This window comes from Nuphar pumila, chromosome 15 (assembly GCF_984573655.1).
Source record: "Nuphar pumila chromosome 15, dmNupPumi1.hap1.1, whole genome shotgun sequence".
In the NCBI taxonomy this organism is placed as follows: domain Eukaryota; kingdom Viridiplantae; phylum Streptophyta; class Magnoliopsida; order Nymphaeales; family Nymphaeaceae; genus Nuphar; species Nuphar pumila.
The window spans coordinates 17,320,554-17,338,585 of NC_143263.1; the positions used below are offsets into that span (position 1 = coordinate 17,320,554).

The following is an 18,032-nucleotide window of genomic DNA, read 5'->3' on the forward strand; positions in this document are numbered from 1 at the left end:
CCCTTTGGCTGTGCCCCTTGTGCACCTGACATCCTCCTCTCACCCCCAAAAACCCTGCTTTTGTGACCCTCCCTTCACTAGACACCACTTTCACAGTTTTAACAGTTCACAGGAATCCCTCTCATATTTTATAGAGTTGGGCCATCCTCTTATAAACCATGTGGTTATGGTGTATAATAAACACGTATAAGCATGCGGCCACGTGGTTGCAGATGCGGCAGTTGAACTCGGAACAACGTGGCTCATCAGAGATGGACGGTATTCCACTGGTTAAGTTTCCACGTGTCAACATTATATTAATTTGCTATAAAACAAAAGATGCAGTAGATAAAGCTATACCGTCAGTTGGCACCCAACAAAGCAGAATGATAGAGAAAAATACAGTGGTCACTCCCCCCTTTGATGACCTTTTATATAAGGCCATAGAAACTGGTCGTCATACCATTCTTGATTACCTTTTTATATTATTGCCTTAAAAGTGCACCAACACCCCATGCCTATGGCCCAACGATACATAAGCAGTGGCCGCTTGAAGGGATGCATGTTGTAACTCAACTGAACACAAGTAGCCTTTTGATGCTATACCTACCAAATGAATGGTGCACGTAAAATAATGTTTGTGCTACAAAATTACATCAAGGCCAACTGCTAAAAGAAAGCCCAAGACCGCCCCTACAAGAACCTCGATCTCTGTGTGGCCAACTGATTCTTTCAACATAACATACTTGTCAGGATACTCCAATCCTTCACCATCGTTTCTAAGATTAGACCCGATCCCGTCAGGCTTATATACATTGCTAGCCTGTTTGCTCAACATGGTAACTCTAGACTTCAATGCTTCAGACCCTTCATCAATTGGGAAAAGCGGAATAGTTGTTTCTTCCAAAATCCCTGTCGATGTTGAACCAAATTCATCAGCATCAGCTACAGTATTTCCTCCTTCCAAGCAAGAGATTGGGTTGTTTTGGGTCCTAAGCATTTTGCTGTTTATCACCTTAGCATGAGTACCAACTTCCTTTCTCACCCCCTGCACATTGCCAAAATCAACTCAGAGAAAGCACCTAGCTAACATATATATATATATATATATATATATATATATATATATATATATATATATATAGAGAGAGAGAGAGAGAGAGAGAGAGAGAGAGAGAGAGAGTCATCCAACCAAAAGAAAGTCTAAAATTTACAACCAATGGCGATAGAAGGGCTCTCCTCCAATGTTTGAATGTTTTGCTGATCAGACCTTATATATTCTTAAAATTTATTTAGTAAGAGATATGCTTTACATGAAAATTTTACACGTTTTTGGAAAGGGTTTTTGCATATCGATCCCTGCCTTATAGCTGATTTGCAAAATAGTCTCTGCCTTTTGCCATTTTGCAAATCGGTCTCTGCCTTTTCATTAACTCTTGCAAATCTGTCATTAAGGTTAATCGCTGTAAGCTTTCATGGTAACTGTTAAAGGGTGGACAAATTGATGATTCCGCCTGTACAGAATGACCAATTTGCAAAATGTGAATAAGGTAGAGACTAATTTGCAAAAAGTTAATGTACTAACAACTATTTGATGAAGGACATTTGGTGACCCATTAACCATGGTCAAACTAACATCAGTTGATAGAAGGACCAGTTTGTAATAGCAAAGAGAAAGGCTATGACTGATTGCAAAATGGCATAAGGCAGGGACTATTTTGTAAATTGGCTATCGCAGGAACCAATTTGCAAAAAAATACATGAAAAATAGACAGCTCGCAATGCATTTAAAATTTTACAATACAATGTATTGTAGGCTGATGATTTTTAACGCTTTATAAAACACATCTAAATATCAAAACTTTATAATCTAAAATATGTTCCTTACTAATAAATGATAAAAGTCCAATATGTAGAGTCTGATCGTTAGAAAAGGAATACTATTAGATCATCATTAGTTGTAGATTTTGGACCTACCTTTGATTGGAAGGCCTCCCTTTATCTATCTATCTATCTATCTATCTATATATATATATATATATATATATATATATATATATATATATATATAGAGAGAGAGAGAGAGAGAGAGAGAGAGAGAGAGAGCTGCTTAATCCATACATGCTTGATGAAAATGCACTTGTTGATGCTCAACATTTTTTTGCGTTTTTGCAAGTTTTGCGTGTTTTTGTGTGCGTGATGGATGGTCAACGGGCGTGCATTTTCATCAAGCATGTATGGATTAAGCAGCTACCACTTTTTCTATATATATAAAGAGAGAGAGAGTAGGGGGCAACAACCTACTCCGATCTGTGCCTACTGCCAGCCTACCGGGCAGCTGGAGGTTTTCGTTGTTTTCTCAAATCTGACCATACATATGTGTTCTACATGCTTGATTTTATAGGAATGGACTCTTTGATCGCCCGACTCCAGCACTTGGGTAGGTTTTTATAAGATTTGAAAATCGATGGACTGCAATTTTCATAAATATTCAAGCTGAAAAAATCACATTTTCATCCAAAAAACACAATCCAAGTCTTTCTAGCAAATCAACTATGCCAAATGCATCTGCGGGGTCAGATTTGTGAAAAAACTTCGAAAACCCCTGTTTTCTCGTGGTAGGTTTTTAACTTTGGTAAGCACTTACTCCCCACCATCTCCCGTTCTATATATATATATATATATATGATGAATCATAATGGTCTTTCTAGTATTCTATTGTAAATCAAACCACATAAATGTGATATCATAGTTTATTTAGCAGAGAATATGTATTAAAATAGAGCTTTCTCTATTCAGATTAGCCTTCAAAGAAATCTAGAAATAAACGGCCAACAATGCACTAAAACCATATGATAAAAAGAGTTGAAAAAAGGCAATCACAAATACAAGTTCAGATTAGGTGTAAAAGACATACAACTGCCTTTTTGAACAAGTGCACTCCCAACCTGGTTTGGAGGGACTAATGAGGTGCACACATGCACACACACACACACACACACACATGACTTCCACATTATTTAGGAGCTGATTTACTCAAAAAAGGGACATGAGGTTTTCATTAACAAGACAATCACCTGAGCGTCATACATGACAATGGCAGCGAAAACTAGGGATAGACCAAACACGGAATCTGAGAATCCTCTGCATATAAAAAAGTATGCCAATAGATTGAACATGTTAAAACCCAGGTTGTCATTCAGCATATTAGTATCAGTCATAAATTTCAATGCTGGGTTTATTCACAATAACTCCTGTAACTTCAAATGCTAAAAAGAACTTCCCAGGATGTGCTCTCACCTCTCTAAGCCAATTGCAGTTGCTGCAGCTACAACACTCTGTTGAGAATTAAAAAAAAGAAAAAAGAGAATATTATAATTCTGCAGCTGAAATAGATAAAAAAAAGAAAACAAAACAAAAAGAAAAACAGAAGAAAAAAATTTAGTGTTGGAATAATTTCTCTTGTTATTTTGGAAGTCGTCATTTTTTTCATGCCTAATATTTGGATCTTACTCTTTCCAACAATAATTATTGAGCAGAAAAACTCTGCGATAATAAAGCACTAAAACTGACAGTCCTTTTTCTGTGATGACCAATTGCAACCAAAGGCAACTCTCGGTAAAACCAGTGTTCACCAAGCAACCCATTGCCTAATGAAATAACCATAAGAATCATACAATGAAATGAATCTTCAATGAAGAGTCAAGCACACGATTGCAGACATAGGAGACGCGAATGAATTTATGAACTGCAAACATGCTTAGATTTCAACTGTAAAAGTGTTGATACAATCACCCTATTCAACAATAACTCAAGTATGTCATATGGCTCAATGTGTAAAAAAATTCCCCAAGATTTGGTTGATATCCTGAATTTCAGTGCTGTACTAGTGGATGTTGAGGCTAGAGCTAATTCATTGAGATGTTCTAGTTAGTTCTATATTCCACAAATGGTACACTCCAGTACTCCAGCAAGTTCTCTGCAACCTTGCAAAAATCAAAACTAGAGTTTTAAAACTGAAAAGCTATATCATGATTGAGCGGACTGTAAAAATTAGGGCAGAAATATGTATTGAACCCTAACTCAATCAAGAGAGAAAGAGGACTTCATAGAGAAGAGGGGAACTTTTCCTCAAAAGAGTAGAGGCTGCACACCTTGAAAGTCATGCCCTCTTGTTTTTATAACTCCTTACTTTACATTGAACAAATATGCCCCTCATTAGGGGTTACAACAATATTACAGGAAAAAGGTAAAAAGGTCAAGGAATTATACAACTTAAAACACATAACATCACGTGGATTTACAACTTAAAACATAACATTACGTGTGGATCTTGGATCCTAATAATCCAAGATCCATTCCACACTTCTTAACACCCTCCCTCGAGTTGAACATGATTTTGAACCATATTCAACTTGCTCTTCAAAAACCAAAACCTCTCCTTAGTGAGTCTTTTTGTAAAGAGATCCGCTACTTGATCATTGGTATTAATGTACCTAGCTTCTAACTCAAGATCCGCTACCCATCCCTTTGATAGATGGGTAAGTTGAGATAACTTCTCCCCTGATCATCAACTGTTCTTGGCAGAAACAGAGAAATATTTTGAGCCAAGGACATTTTTAGAAGCCAAGTGAGACCAAAGATGGGTAGATGCAATGAACGAGGAGATTAATGCACTATATGAGTGTCGAACACGGGATATTGTGAAAAGACCAAGGGACAAGAATGTAATGGGATCAAAATGAGTACACAAAGTGAAATTCAAACCAGATGACAATATAGAATGATTCAAGGCAAGACTAGTTGCAAAAGGCATCACACAGGAATATGGGCTGGACCATGGTTGCCAGTTGAGGAAGCGGGAGCGGGAAGCGATACGGGAAGCGGGAGCGGGAAGCGAGGCACTTTCAAAATTTTAGGAAGCGGGGAAGCGTGGGACCACTTAGGAGCGATTCGGGAAGCGACCTAGGAAGCGCCTCGGAAGCGACCTAGGAAGCATCTCGGAAGCGAGGGGGAAGCGAAAAAATAAAAATAAAAAATAAAAAATACAAAAAAATAAAAAAAAAAACAGGGGAAGCGAGGGGGAAGCGTGGGGGAAGCGAGGGGGAAGCGTGATGGGAAGCGCGCTTCCCATTAAAGGGAAGCGCGTCCCCCATTAAAGGGAAACGCGTCCCCCATTAAAGGGAAGCGCGCTTCCCAAAAAAGGGGGACGCTTCCCCCCACGCTTCGGAAGCGCGACGTTTCGCGCTTCGGGGAAGCGCGCTTCCCCTTTTAGCTAGGCGCTTCCGGTAACTCTGGGCTGGACTATGATGAAACATTCAATCCGGTTGTCAAAATGGAAAGCATCAGAGTAGTATTGTCTCGTGCCTTGCAACATGGATGAGTTTTAAATCAATTAGATATTAAAAATGTGTTTTTACATGGGAATTTGAAAGAAGAGGTGTATATGGAACAACCTCAAGGGTATTGTGAGCAAGATAGCCTATTTGCAGATTAAAAAGGTCAAGGAATTTTGCAACTTAAAACACATAACATCACGTGGATTTACAACTTAAAACATAACATTACATGTGAATCTTGAATCCTAATGATCCAAGATCCATTCCACACGTCTTAACACGTACTATATCATTTTACTTTTGGAGAAAGGAAAGCTTTCATAAACATTAGAGAAGAGTTACAATCAAGGAACCAACATATGGTCAATCCTTGACAAAGGAAGTGAGGAATCCTATCATACGATATGATATGGTGTATCGTAGTATCACTAGCCCATAAGATACGATATACCCACTTGAATCGGAAAATGCAGTGTATCAGACCGTATCGATCCATATCGCAATGTATAAGTACTATACATGCCGTATCATAAGATACAATTGTTTTTTCACTTTTTTGTTGATTTATTTCAGGTAATTTATTTTGGATCCTTTTTCACTTTTAGTGACAACTTTTTACATAAATAAGGATTTAGTAGAGTCCTATTCATTTATTTCATAAGCTATAGGAACAAAAAAGTAAAAATTTCTTTTTAATTTATTGTGATTAGTGAAGACAAGAAAGAAGAGAAGTATTATTATGGAAGAGCACACATTATTCAACTTTTGTGCTTACTGTAATTAGTGAAAGACATTACGAAACTTCATTTGTTTTTTAATTCTTACTATTTATGAAATGACCTATTGTTTTCTTTTTTTTTTACTTTTTAATATTTAATTTCAGACTATTTTGATATATGTAATGGATACATTGTTATAACATCATAATTATAGCTTTCATGATAGTTGTTACATATTTATTCATGCTCAAATTATTCCATAATTAAGTTTATTTAATATTATAGTTTGACTATTTAAATGTGTTTTATTTCTCTTTGTGGTTATATTTTTTATTTTTTATAATTATTTTAAATTTTATTTTATTTTATTTTTAAATTATATGATTGTTATAATTTGTTTACTAAAAACGTTTTTCTTTTGTTTGTTATGTAATGTGACTCTTTAATAGTAAACCTTTTGTTTTGTTAGTTTGTCACAATATCGTTTTGCATATTATAGTAGTACTAGTATGTTTAATTGTTCATAATGCTTAAATTTGATTTCTTTTTTTTTTTATTTCATTCTATGATTTTTTTCTTTTTTGGAAATTTTTATGATCTTTTGTATATTTTTTAAAATGAGTTTTTTATGTATCTTACGATACAATACGGTACAATACACCCGTATCGCTAGCCCTTCCCATATGGGTTCCAATACGATAATTGCAACATTGCTCTGAGTTGTGCCACAACTGCCTTGGTCTAAAGACAATATGGTACTCTCAACCCATGATCGTCATACTAGGCAAATGTCATTCCCTATGACTTATAGCTAATCACATGGGGGACTCATACAGATATTCAAATGTTATACAAAACTTTCCACAAATAAACCAGCAAGTTATTAAGAGCCAAAAATGGCCTGTTATAATGTGGATGTAATGTACCAGGAAGTCAGCTGAATTTATCCTAGCAAAATTTACCCATCATTTTAAAAAATTATTGAAGGCGCAAAATGAAATATGTATCTAAACCCCTGGCTAACTGTTATGATGAATGGAATAGTACCACAAGAACCAGAAGCAATATCAAGCGAAGGAAAAATAAAGATCTTGGTGGATTGCATGCCAGAAGTGAACCACACTTGCAAGTGTGTTCAGCTTCCCAAAGAACTGCATATTGTAGTTTAGACAGCCTATGGAAGCAGCACTAGGAGCCTTAATGATGACAATAACCTAAAAGTCACATAAGGAACAAACTACCAAGATACTAGGGCCTCATAAAGAGAAGAAATCGTTTATAACCAACTTTAGAGGGTCCAACAACCAGTAACAGAGATTGCAGATTTGTAGAAAAAAGCTATATTAATCGCAACTGTTCAGAGAGTCCAGCACTGGGACACATGAAAAAGGTTCCATATTTTGAATTATACAAAAAAAAGGAAGCAGGACTCAGAAGATATACTTGTAGAAGGGTTCTTCTAGTTAAGTGATGGTACAGTCTCTTGAAGTCATCTCCTTACTGACAGGAAAATCTACAAGGCCGTGCATGACAACCAAATCCCTCAATTGCATTCCACAAGTAGTTTAAATTCTCAAAAGGTGAGACCAATGTTCAAGGAAAATATTCATCTTAGAGAAAAACTGCTGATGCATGGAACAGGGGCAGAAAAAGCTCACAGAAAATGAAATCAAACACATGAAACACAATTTTCTTGAACCAAAACTAGGACCCAAAACAATGAAAATAGTTGGCAGGCACAAGAGACTTCCCTAAAAAGTTTATAGACCTTGAAGAATTATTGGATGTATCTGCAGACTTCACATATTGATTAAAGAAATGTCTCAAGAAAAGTAACGGTTCAGACAAAATTATCAGCATATGAATAAAGGTATAGTACATGATCTGGTCTATGGTTGTTAGAAAAAACAGTTGCTGTTAAAATGTAAATTGTAATATATATATATATATTATTTAATATTATTATATTTTCTTTTATTATTTTCTTTTTCTATTTTTCTTTATTTTCTTTTTTAGCATCTAGTTCAATAGAAACTAGATATTTGATCCAGTCAAGTTCCTGTTGGAACTTGACTGTGCAAATAGCTGTTGGACTGTAGTCCAACAGCTATAATAATAAATGCTATTGGACTGTAGTCCAACAACTATATTAAGAGACGTTGGAATCCAACGTCTTTTTTGGAGAGCTCAAAATGAGCTCTCCTCTCTCTCTTCCACTTTTTTGTATATATAGGGGTGAACCCCTTCAATGTAAACAACATGCTTCTTAAGCATTTTGTTCATGAATAAAGTATTATTTATTTTTCAAGTGTTTTTCCTTTTATACCCTTTCAAGGGTCATGCTTGTAGTGTCTCCAATAGACACTTGTTTGTGAGTTATTTGTGCATTTGTTGAAGACCACCATTTCATTACATGGTATCAGAGCTACGAAATCCTTAGATCTTGAAGTGCTTCCGCCTCGATTTCCGTGCCACATTTACAAAAGGTGTTTCATCACCTTGTTCTTGGCTCAAGAAGATTTGTTTGAAGAAAGGCGAACTTGTGCTACAAAAAATTTTGGTTTTGTATCCTCTCTTATTCCTTTGTCTACTCTTTTTCTTTTCTTTTTATTTCTCTCTCTCTCTCCTCCTATTTATTCCTATCTTACCCTTGTAAAAGATGGATGACAATGATAAGATCACCATCATTCCTATGAAGCTAAATGATACTAACTATGTAATGTGGGCTTCGATTATGAAGCACCACATTTGGAGAAAAGGTTTATGGGGTATATTGGATGGTTCCAATTTGGAACCTAAACTATCTCTTACCAAGAAAGAGGGTGATAAAGAGGTTCCTCTAACGGAAGAAGAGAAGAGTAAGACGTTAGCCACTTATGAAAAGAAATGGAAAGAATGGAGGATAGGGCATGCAAAAATTATGACATGGCTCATCAATAGCATAGACATTAAAAAATGCTCTAGTCTAGCTAAGTTTGAGCATGCCGATGAGGCTTGGGAATACCTCAAAAACATGTATTCCCTTAAAGATATTGCACATGTATGCAATTTACAAGATAAAGTTCGGACAATGAATCAAAAAGATAAAACTATTCGAGAATATTATAATGAGTTGTCCGAACTTTGGGAAGAGTTGGCTCTTCTTGAGCCCAAATGGCATTGTGCCGAAGACATCAAGCTTCGCCAAAAACAACTCGATATGGAACATTTCTATCAATTTGTGAATGGTCTAAGGCCGGAGTTTGAATCCACCAAATCGGCCCTTTTACATCGTGGAAAAATTCCTTCTATTGTTGATACTCTAGAAGAGCTCACTATGGAGGAAAATAGACTTAGAAAAAGTACTCCAAAAGTTGATGATGACTCCGTTTTAGCTGTATCTAGACCGGGGAATCATACTCGTACTTACAAGCGTCTCATTTTGGAAGGCAAAACGGCGACTTTGATAAAAGAAAAGTTATTTGTCATCATTGTCATGAACCAGGGCACTATAGGCCTCAATGTCCAAAGTTAAAAAGAAGAGAAGAAAAAAGAGTTGCATCTGTTGAATCTGAGTCAAAAGATCCAGATGCACCTGTGTCTATGGCTCAACTGATGGAAATCCTTCAACCTCTTCTCAAAGGGGTATCATCCTCAACCGAAGCCTCAACTGGAGCGGCAGTTGCATCTTTCTCCGGTCCAGGTAACTTTCTTTGACTTTTAGATTCTGGTGCTTCTTTTCATATGACCCCAAATGTTAATAGTCTGTCCGAATGTCTTAAAAATAACTCAAGTGTGTCAAAGGTTTTTACAGCCGATGGCACATCTCTTGAAATAAAAGGAATAGGATGTTTTGAAAATCTTCAAAAATCCAAAAGTTTTTTTATCCCAGAAGTTAGATATATCCCTAAACTTAATTTGAATCTCTTATCTGTCTCGCAAATATCTGATTATGGATGTAATATCTCCTTCTCTTCTCATGATTGTTGGGTACAGGATCGCCAGTCAGGGAAGCTGATTGGGGAAGGCCATAGAGAAGGAGGACTTTATTACATGGACATTTTGGAATTACCCAAGAATGCATTTTGTTATAATATTCAGAAGTTAGAATTGGATTTATGGCACAAAAGGCTTGGCCATCCTCATATGTCTAAAATTTAATATTTTCCAAGTTTGGAAAAATTTTGTAATTCTGAAATTTTTTCTTGTAAAGACTGCATTCTTGGCAAAATGAAAAGGTTACCATTTCTTAGTAGAACTTTTGTTTCCTCACGACCACTTGAGTTAATACATTCGGATGTTTGGGGCCCTGCACCAGTTATTTCCAAAGGTGGTTATACATATTATGTCATTTTTGTTGATGACTTTTCTAGACATACTTGGATTTATTTTCTTAAACATAAATCTGATGTCTTTGCTAACTTTTAAATATTTCATAAAATGGTTAAAAATAAGTTTCAAAATGATATTTCTGTTTTTCGCACTGATTCAGGGGGAGAATTTATGTCCAACGAATTCAAAGACTATCTCAATTTACATGGTATTACACATCAAAGATCATGTCCACACACTCCACAACAGAATGGCCTAGCCGAACGCAAACATCGGCACATTATGGAAACTACTAGGACAATGCTAATTGCAAATCAAGTTCCAAAAAGTTTTTGGGCTGAAGCGGTCCTAACTGCCACCTACCTCATTAATAGGATGCCATCTTCCTCATTAAAGAATACAACTCCAATAGAAAAGCTTGTTAATTTAACTCCAGATTATTCTAGATTAAGAGTCTTTGGATTCAAATGTTTTGTTTTCACCAACAGAAATGACAAACTCTCTCCTCGTGCAATCCCATGTGCCTTTTTAGGATATGCTGATAATAAAAAAGGCTACAGGTGTTTCGATTTTCAAAATGACAAATTATATGTGTCAAGAAATGTATCTTTTTTGGAAAAAGAAAGCTTCTTTGAATTTGAAAAATCCAAGGATGTCACTGAATACTCGTTTTTAATTGATCCAACTTCAAAATCCAATGAATGTGATGTTGGATGAGACCTTGACAATGATCAAAGTCCTATTGTTGTTGAAAATGATGATAATGAAGAGCAAATCCATAGGGATGTTAGTCTACAATATTCAAGACGTAGAGAGCAAAATCTTCCATGTGCATTACAAAAATACTCTGAAGTCTCACCTAGAAGAACGTCTAGAATCTCTAAACCTCCAGAAAAATTTGTGTCTTATGAATCTTTTTCACCCACGTATAGGGTTGCCATTATATTAATACAATCATATGTTGAACCATCATCCTATTCTCAAGCAAAAAATCATATAGAATGGATAGAAGCCATGAAAATAGAATTGGATGCACTAGAAAAGGCCAATACTTGGACGATACAAGATATCCCTCCGGGTAAGAAACCTATAGGTTGTAGGTGGGTATACAAAGTCAAAACCAAAAGTGATGGGACCCTGGAAAGATATAAGGCCCGTTTAGTAGCAAAAGGATATGCCCAAGAGTATGGCATCGATTATGAAGAAACATTTGCTCCTGTGGCCCGTATGACCACTGTTAGAACTTTAATAGCCTTGGCCTCCATTAGAACATGGCCTATCTTTCAATTAGATGTCAAAAATGCTTTCCTGAATGAGAATCTCGTTGAAAAAGTATACATGGAAGCCCCACCTGGTATTAGTATCCCTAAGGGTAAAGCTCTTCGTCTAGAAAAAGCTCTTTATGGTCTTAAACAGGCTCCAAAAGCCTGGTATGACCGATTTAGTCATGTTATGCTTGATATTGGTTTTCAACCTTGTTTAACTGACACTGCTTTGTTTGTTAAGAAATCTGATGCAGGCATCATTATTCTTCTTCTCTATGTGGACGATATGATCATCACCGGAGGCGACAAACAGGGAGTTGCAAATATCAAATCTCTTCTTAAAACTCACTTTGAAATGACTGACTTAGGTTTATTAAGATATTTTTTAGGCATTGAAGTTGCTTATTCCCCTCGGGGGTATTTGATATCTCAATCTAAATTTGCTCTTGATATCGTTTCCAGGTCTCGAATTACAGATGATAAGAAAGTAGACACTCCAGAAGTTGTCAATGTTAAAATGAAAATTGATGATGAAGAACTTCTTGATGATCCTACTCCTTATAGACAGCTTGTTGGAGCTATTTCTTATATTTCCATTACTAGGCCAGATATAACTCATGCGGTTCATACAATCAGTCAGTTTCAGCATGCTCCCACCTCCGTGCACATGGGAGCGATTTTGCGTATTATTAAATACTTAAAATCCTCTCTTTCACGAGGACTCTTCTTGTCTGCTTCATCTTCATTAAATTTAATTGCATATACTGATGCTGACTGGGGAGGTGATCCCAATAATAGACATTCAACTACTGGTTTTTGTGTGTTCCTAGGTGAAACCTTAATTTCGTGGAGGTGCAAGAAGCAGCAGAAAGTCTCTCTTTCCTCCACCGAAGCTAAATACAGAGCCATGGCAACCACCACTATGGAGGTTGTTTGGCTCAGACGATTGCTAGCGGATATGGGAGCTAAAGCAACGCAAGCTTCAAAGATGTGCTGTGACAACAAAAGTGCGATCTACATTGCAAGCAACCGGACATTCCATGAGCGCTCTAAACACATTGAGATGGACTGTCACTATGTCAGAGAGGAATACTTACATGGAACCATTGATCTGCCATATGTTACATCAGAATATCAATTAGCAGACTTCTTCACCAAGCCTCTCGCTGCTCCCAGATTTCACTTCCTCTTAGACAAACTTTCGCTCATTGTACCGTAAGTTTGAGGGGGAGTGTTAAAATGTAAACTGTAATATATATATATATATTATTTAATATTATTATATTTTCTTTTATTATTTTCCTTTTCTATTTTTCTTTATTTTCTTTTTTTAGCATCTAGTTCAATAGAAACTAGATATTTGATCCAGTCAAGTTCCTGTTGGAACTTGACTGTGCAAATAGCTGTTGGACTGTAGTCCAACAACTATAATAAATGTTGTTGGACTATAGTCCAACAGCTATAATAATAAATGTTGTTGGACTGTAGTCCAACAGCTATATTAAGAGACGTTGGAATCCAATGTCTCTTTTGGAGAGCTCAAAATGAGCTCTCCTCTCTCTTCCACTTTTTTGTATATATAAGGGTGAACCCCTTCAATGTAAACAACATGCTTCTTAAGCATTTTGTTCATGAATAAAGTATTATTTATTTTTCAAGTGTTCTTCCTTTTATACCCTTTCAAGGGTCATGCTTGTAGTGTCTCCAATAGACACTTGTTTGTGAGTTATTTGTGCATTTGTTGAAAACCACCATTTCATTACAGTTGCTAGCATGGAAAAACAATCAGATGGAAGAGTTGTTAAATAAAATTTATTCATAATATGGGAATGCAAGCACCGTTATGCTTGTGAAGTTTATGACTCATAAATTTTGAATATCATTTTTTATTAAGAAGCGAGCTTTCTTAAAATTGTCATCATATTTTTAAGAGTAACTATTTATTTAATCATTAAAAATTGAATAATAATAATAATCCATTATAGTGCAAATTTGTAATAATAATAAAAATTATAATAGATTATTTTTATAATTTTATGGTAAAAACGAGTTTGATGCAAGTTCTTAATGTATATGGGACAATGCAAGTTTCCTAAGTATTTAAGATGAGTTTCAAAGTTCTTTTGGGACGAGTTTCCTTAGTATTTGGTGCTTAAATCGAGTACCAATGCAACTATGTTCTGATCGAACCCTCTCAGCAATTAAAGGCATAAGACATAATGGACTAGCTACATCGATTAAAAATCCGTCTCAATACAAACACTGACATGAGAAGTAAGAGTTCAAAGCAATCATGACCATAATTTGAATAAAGGTATAGTACTTCTTCAGATCTAACCCTCTTGCTCGCTTTGGGAGCTGGTGTTGGAGAGGAGATGGGAAGGATGATGGAAGTGGAAAAGAAAATGGGTGATAAGAATGGAGTTGTCAACTACATCCTTGTGAGGATGTAGTTGCAAAAGGCCCATCTCCACTCTCTTCTCCACCCCCATCACCCTTCCTGGCTTCCAAACATCAACGAGGGTAAATGGGGTAGGTAGCATTTATTAACTCCTCATCTCCCCTTCCATCTCCAGCTTCCAAACGGAGCCTAAGGTAGACAGATTTCGTTCAGATCAACGCAACAAATAAAATAAGATCGAGTTTTTACGTTTTTTTTGTTACCAAGGCAAGCAGAGAACGCTATATCGCAACGATGACAAAGGCTTTCAGTACACTTCGCTCCTTTGCAGCCTCATGGAAAAGACTAGACTATGGAAGGTAGCCAGCCTCATGAACTACATTTTCTTGATTGTTTATTGGAAAGCTGAGGCTGATTTATTGGACGTAACGAGTATTTTCTGTTAAGTTAAATGCGAGTTATACCCAAGGCTTCTTGCCATTGCCAACGTAAAGGTGCGAACCAATGGTGTACCTTCCATCCTAGTTTGAAACACAATTTTTCGTTTCCAGTGAGGGGCTGGTAACACGGGGAAGAGGAGAAGAATTAGACACTATTCTATATTTTCGCAGCCGAAAATAAAAAACAAATTACATAGAAAAAAGCAAAATTTTTCTCAAGCAAATCCCAATTTCTTCAACCAACACGGTGAAAAACAAAACCAAATTAAAAAGAAAGAAAAAAATTCTTTACTCAATCAAATCCCAATCTCCGAGCCTTATGGCCTACAGTTTCGCTAAAACTCCAACACCAACAAAACCGAAACCACGACATAGATAACCAATCTCAATTTCCATCATTCTTTCTACGGAAACAGAAGAAAAAGAGAGAAAGGAAGAAACGCGAGGTCTTACTGCAGAATGCACCGAAGGCATTCCTCCCGATCGCACCGCCGCTCGAAAGTCGACGCCATTCCCGCTGAAAGCAGAAGTGAAGGGCTTGGAGAATTGCCCGATTGCAGTGGCAACGGTAGCACAAATCAAGACCTGAAATTCGAGGGAGAAAAGCAGACGAGGGTTCGGAGTTCAGGAAAGGCTACGGATTCATTCCCGATTCCGGAAGGTGGGTGTAGTAGATTTCCAAAATTTCCCAAGGGGGTATTGATTTGAATTACCTTGTTGTGGACGATTTCGGAGATCTCATCGAGCCGGAGTGCCGAGCAGATGAAAGAAGGAGGTGTTCTGCTGCATGAAGGGAAGCCGCAGAAGTTGAATTGCTTTGAGCAAGAGGGAAGGGAAAGAGGGTAAGCAGAGGAGAGTGGCATCGTTCCACTTGCTCCTCCACCCCCACGCTCGCTATAATTAGTGGTTGTTGCTATAATTACTGGTTGTTATTCTACTTGGCTTTGTGGCCCTTGTCACTCGGTTATGCAAGACTGCTAGACCGAGTCATCTACAGCAGAACTGAGTCATCTACAGCAGAACCGAGTCAATCTAGGGAGGTTTTGTAAGATTTTTTTTTTACAAATACCCGCTCACTTTTGTTCTATTTACATATACATGCTAACTTTTAAAATTTTACAAATAACATCCTAGTTAGCAAAATAATTCTCAAATCACCTCCTCCCTTAACTCAGTTAGGTTTACCATGGTTCAGTCACCATGAGCTACAGCTAAAATATATCATTTCCACCGGTTGTGGGTCAGGAGAATCTTTCCACAGCTGGTGCACTTCTCTCTCTCTCACGGAAGCAGATCAGGTCACGCTGAACATGAGCGTTTTTTTCTCATGCCGACATCATGGCCGTCTGTTTGCATTTTGGATGAATGCCACGTGGTTTTGTTGACTTTTGAGCTTTTTAAGATGCAAATCGGATGGCCACGATGTCGGCATGAGCAAAAACGCTCATGTTCAGCATGACCTGATCCACTTCCCTCTCTCACACTCAAGAAGGTCCAGGTTCACCTATTTTTAAAACCAGTGATTCTTAAGTGTACTTGTAACTAAGTGTCTAGGTGTTGACCCACCTTTGTGAGTGGTGGCCATGGTGCTTCTCTGTGGGGCCCACGCATTTGAGGTGAGTAGGGCTTACTCATCTCAAATGCATAGATGTGATAACCATTGGGTCCTATTCATCTCAAATGCATACATTTTACTTTTATCAAAAGCTTTTTTAAAACTAATCATGTTTTTAGGAGATAAGCCTCTTGGTTTTACCTTTATCAAATGCATAGCTCTCTCTCTCTCTCTCTCTCTCTCTCTCTCTCTCTCTCTCGAGAGAGAGAGAGAGAGAGAGAGAGAGAGAGAGAGAGAGAGAGAGAGAGAGAAGGTCCAGGCCCACAGATTTCTAAAACCAGTGATTATTAAGTGTTATTGTAACTAAGTATCTAGGTGTTGGCCCACATTTGTGAGTCATGGTTATGGTGCCTTCTCTATGAGGTTCATGCATTTGAGGTGAGTAGGGCCCACTCATCTCAAATGCAGGGATGTGATAACCATTGTGTTATCTTTATCCAAAATATTTTTTTCTTGGTTTTACCTTTATCAAAAGCTTTTCTAAAACTAATCACATTTTTAAGGGATAAGCCTCACAAGAGAAGTGCATGGTTAGGAGAGTGCTTGGCATGAGGCAACACCAAGGGAGAAACTATAAAGCCCATAACTTCTACCAAATACAAAAGAGGTGAAAACTTCTTTTCAAGCCCTCCTAAAGCAAGTCCTTACCTTTCTCTCTTTTTGTTATACACTACTGCAACTATTGAAGATAGGCATTCAGTGGTATCAGAGTCACGTTGCAGGATTGTGCTGAACACCAAGATCATCGAAGTCAGAATAATGAGGAAAAAAAATTATGCTAGCGAGTTAGCTAAAACTAACAAACTCGATGAAACAAATTTTCATACATAGAAGATGAGGATCCCACTTGTGTTATCCTTGAAAAGAATTGAATGTCTTAGAAAATGAAATGATAAACTCATGTGACAAGGCATCTGAGCAAGATAAAAAGAAATTTAAAAAATTCAAAAAGGATGACAAGCTTGCTAAAACTATCATGCTTACTTAAATAGAGGATAATCTTCTTAAGGTTTTTGAAGATTACCCAAATGCACTGAAAATGTTTGAGGCATTCTCTCTGAAATATAACATGACCTCTGAGACACATATTCTGCTTGAAAAATATAATTCTTGCAAAATGAATGAAGGGGATAGTGTGGTAAATCATGTGAACAACATGCTAGTTATGGCTTAAGACCTTGCATTTGTGGGAAATGTGATTCGAGATTGCATGCAGATCTCTACATTCCTTAACAACTTGCCCACTTCTTAGAAAATAGTCACCATAGTCATGAGATTGAGTTCATCTTAGAATGAACTATCCAAATTGCCTATACAACTAGCTATAGAACAATAACACATGAACAATGACAAAAACATTGAATTGTTAGTTGCTAAGGATGCTCCCAGTAGTAGACATGGACCTTTTAAACACCCACAATTTAAAAGAAAGCCAAATAATAAACTTGATAAATTCAATAAAAAAGGCCCAATATTGCATAAGCCGCATGTATCATCTCCTCAAATCAAGTGCTACAATTGTGGCAAATTCGGATACATCAAAAGGAATTCTCACACTCGAAATAATAAATTCAACAACAAGGGCAATGGCAGACGCAATGAGAAGAAAGATGTTTGTGTGATATCAAAATGCATGTTCATCGACCAGGATGGACTCAGGAGCAATAAGGCATATCACTAAAAACAAGGAAGGAGCAATCAAGCTGAAAGAATATAAACCTAGAGAACACCATATTTACATGGGCAACAACACCTATAATGATGTTATGAGTGGTGATTCATATAGAATTAATGTTTTAGGCATCAATGTCTTATCGACTGATGTATTGTTCGTGCTGTCCATGAGGCAAAATTTGATATATGTTCCAGCCCTCATTAAGAAGGGTTTTGAGGTCAAGTTTAACTCTCGTAAAGTCACAGGTGGAAAGCATGCTCGTATTAATTTTGAGGGTGTATTTGATAA

At 36.9% G+C, this 18,032-nt stretch overlaps 1 protein-coding gene across 1 annotated transcript; it reads right to left on the reverse strand.

The window, feature by feature from the left end:
- Window positions 1-369: 369 nt before the first annotated feature.
- Window positions 370-15,362, reverse strand: LOC149814656 (Acid phosphatase/vanadium-dependent haloperoxidase-related protein). Its single transcript, XM_089988508.1, has 5 exons — window positions 15,168-15,362; window positions 14,908-15,039; window positions 3,280-3,317; window positions 3,057-3,123; window positions 370-1,027 (listed from the first exon to the last, which is right to left on the reverse strand). Exons 1-5 carry the CDS (start codon window positions 15,315-15,317, stop codon window positions 623-625), a joined length of 792 nt encoding a protein of 263 aa, XP_089844634.1. The 5' UTR covers window positions 15,318-15,362; the 3' UTR covers window positions 370-622.
- Window positions 15,363-18,032: the final 2,670 nt, after the last annotated feature.

Coding starts and splice junctions, on each gene's coding strand:
- LOC149814656 (XM_089988508.1), bottom strand. CDS start 15,317: ATGCCACTCTCCTCTGCTTACCCTCTTTCCCTTCCCTCTTGCTCAAAG. Junction 15,040..15,167: donor CCGAAATCGTCCACAACAAG/GTAATTCAAATC, acceptor CTCGAATTTCAG/GTCTTGATTTGTGCTACCGT. Junction 1,028..3,056: donor TTGTCATGTATGACGCTCAG/GTGATTGTCTTG, acceptor GGCAATGTGCAG/GGGGTGAGAAAGGAAGTTGG.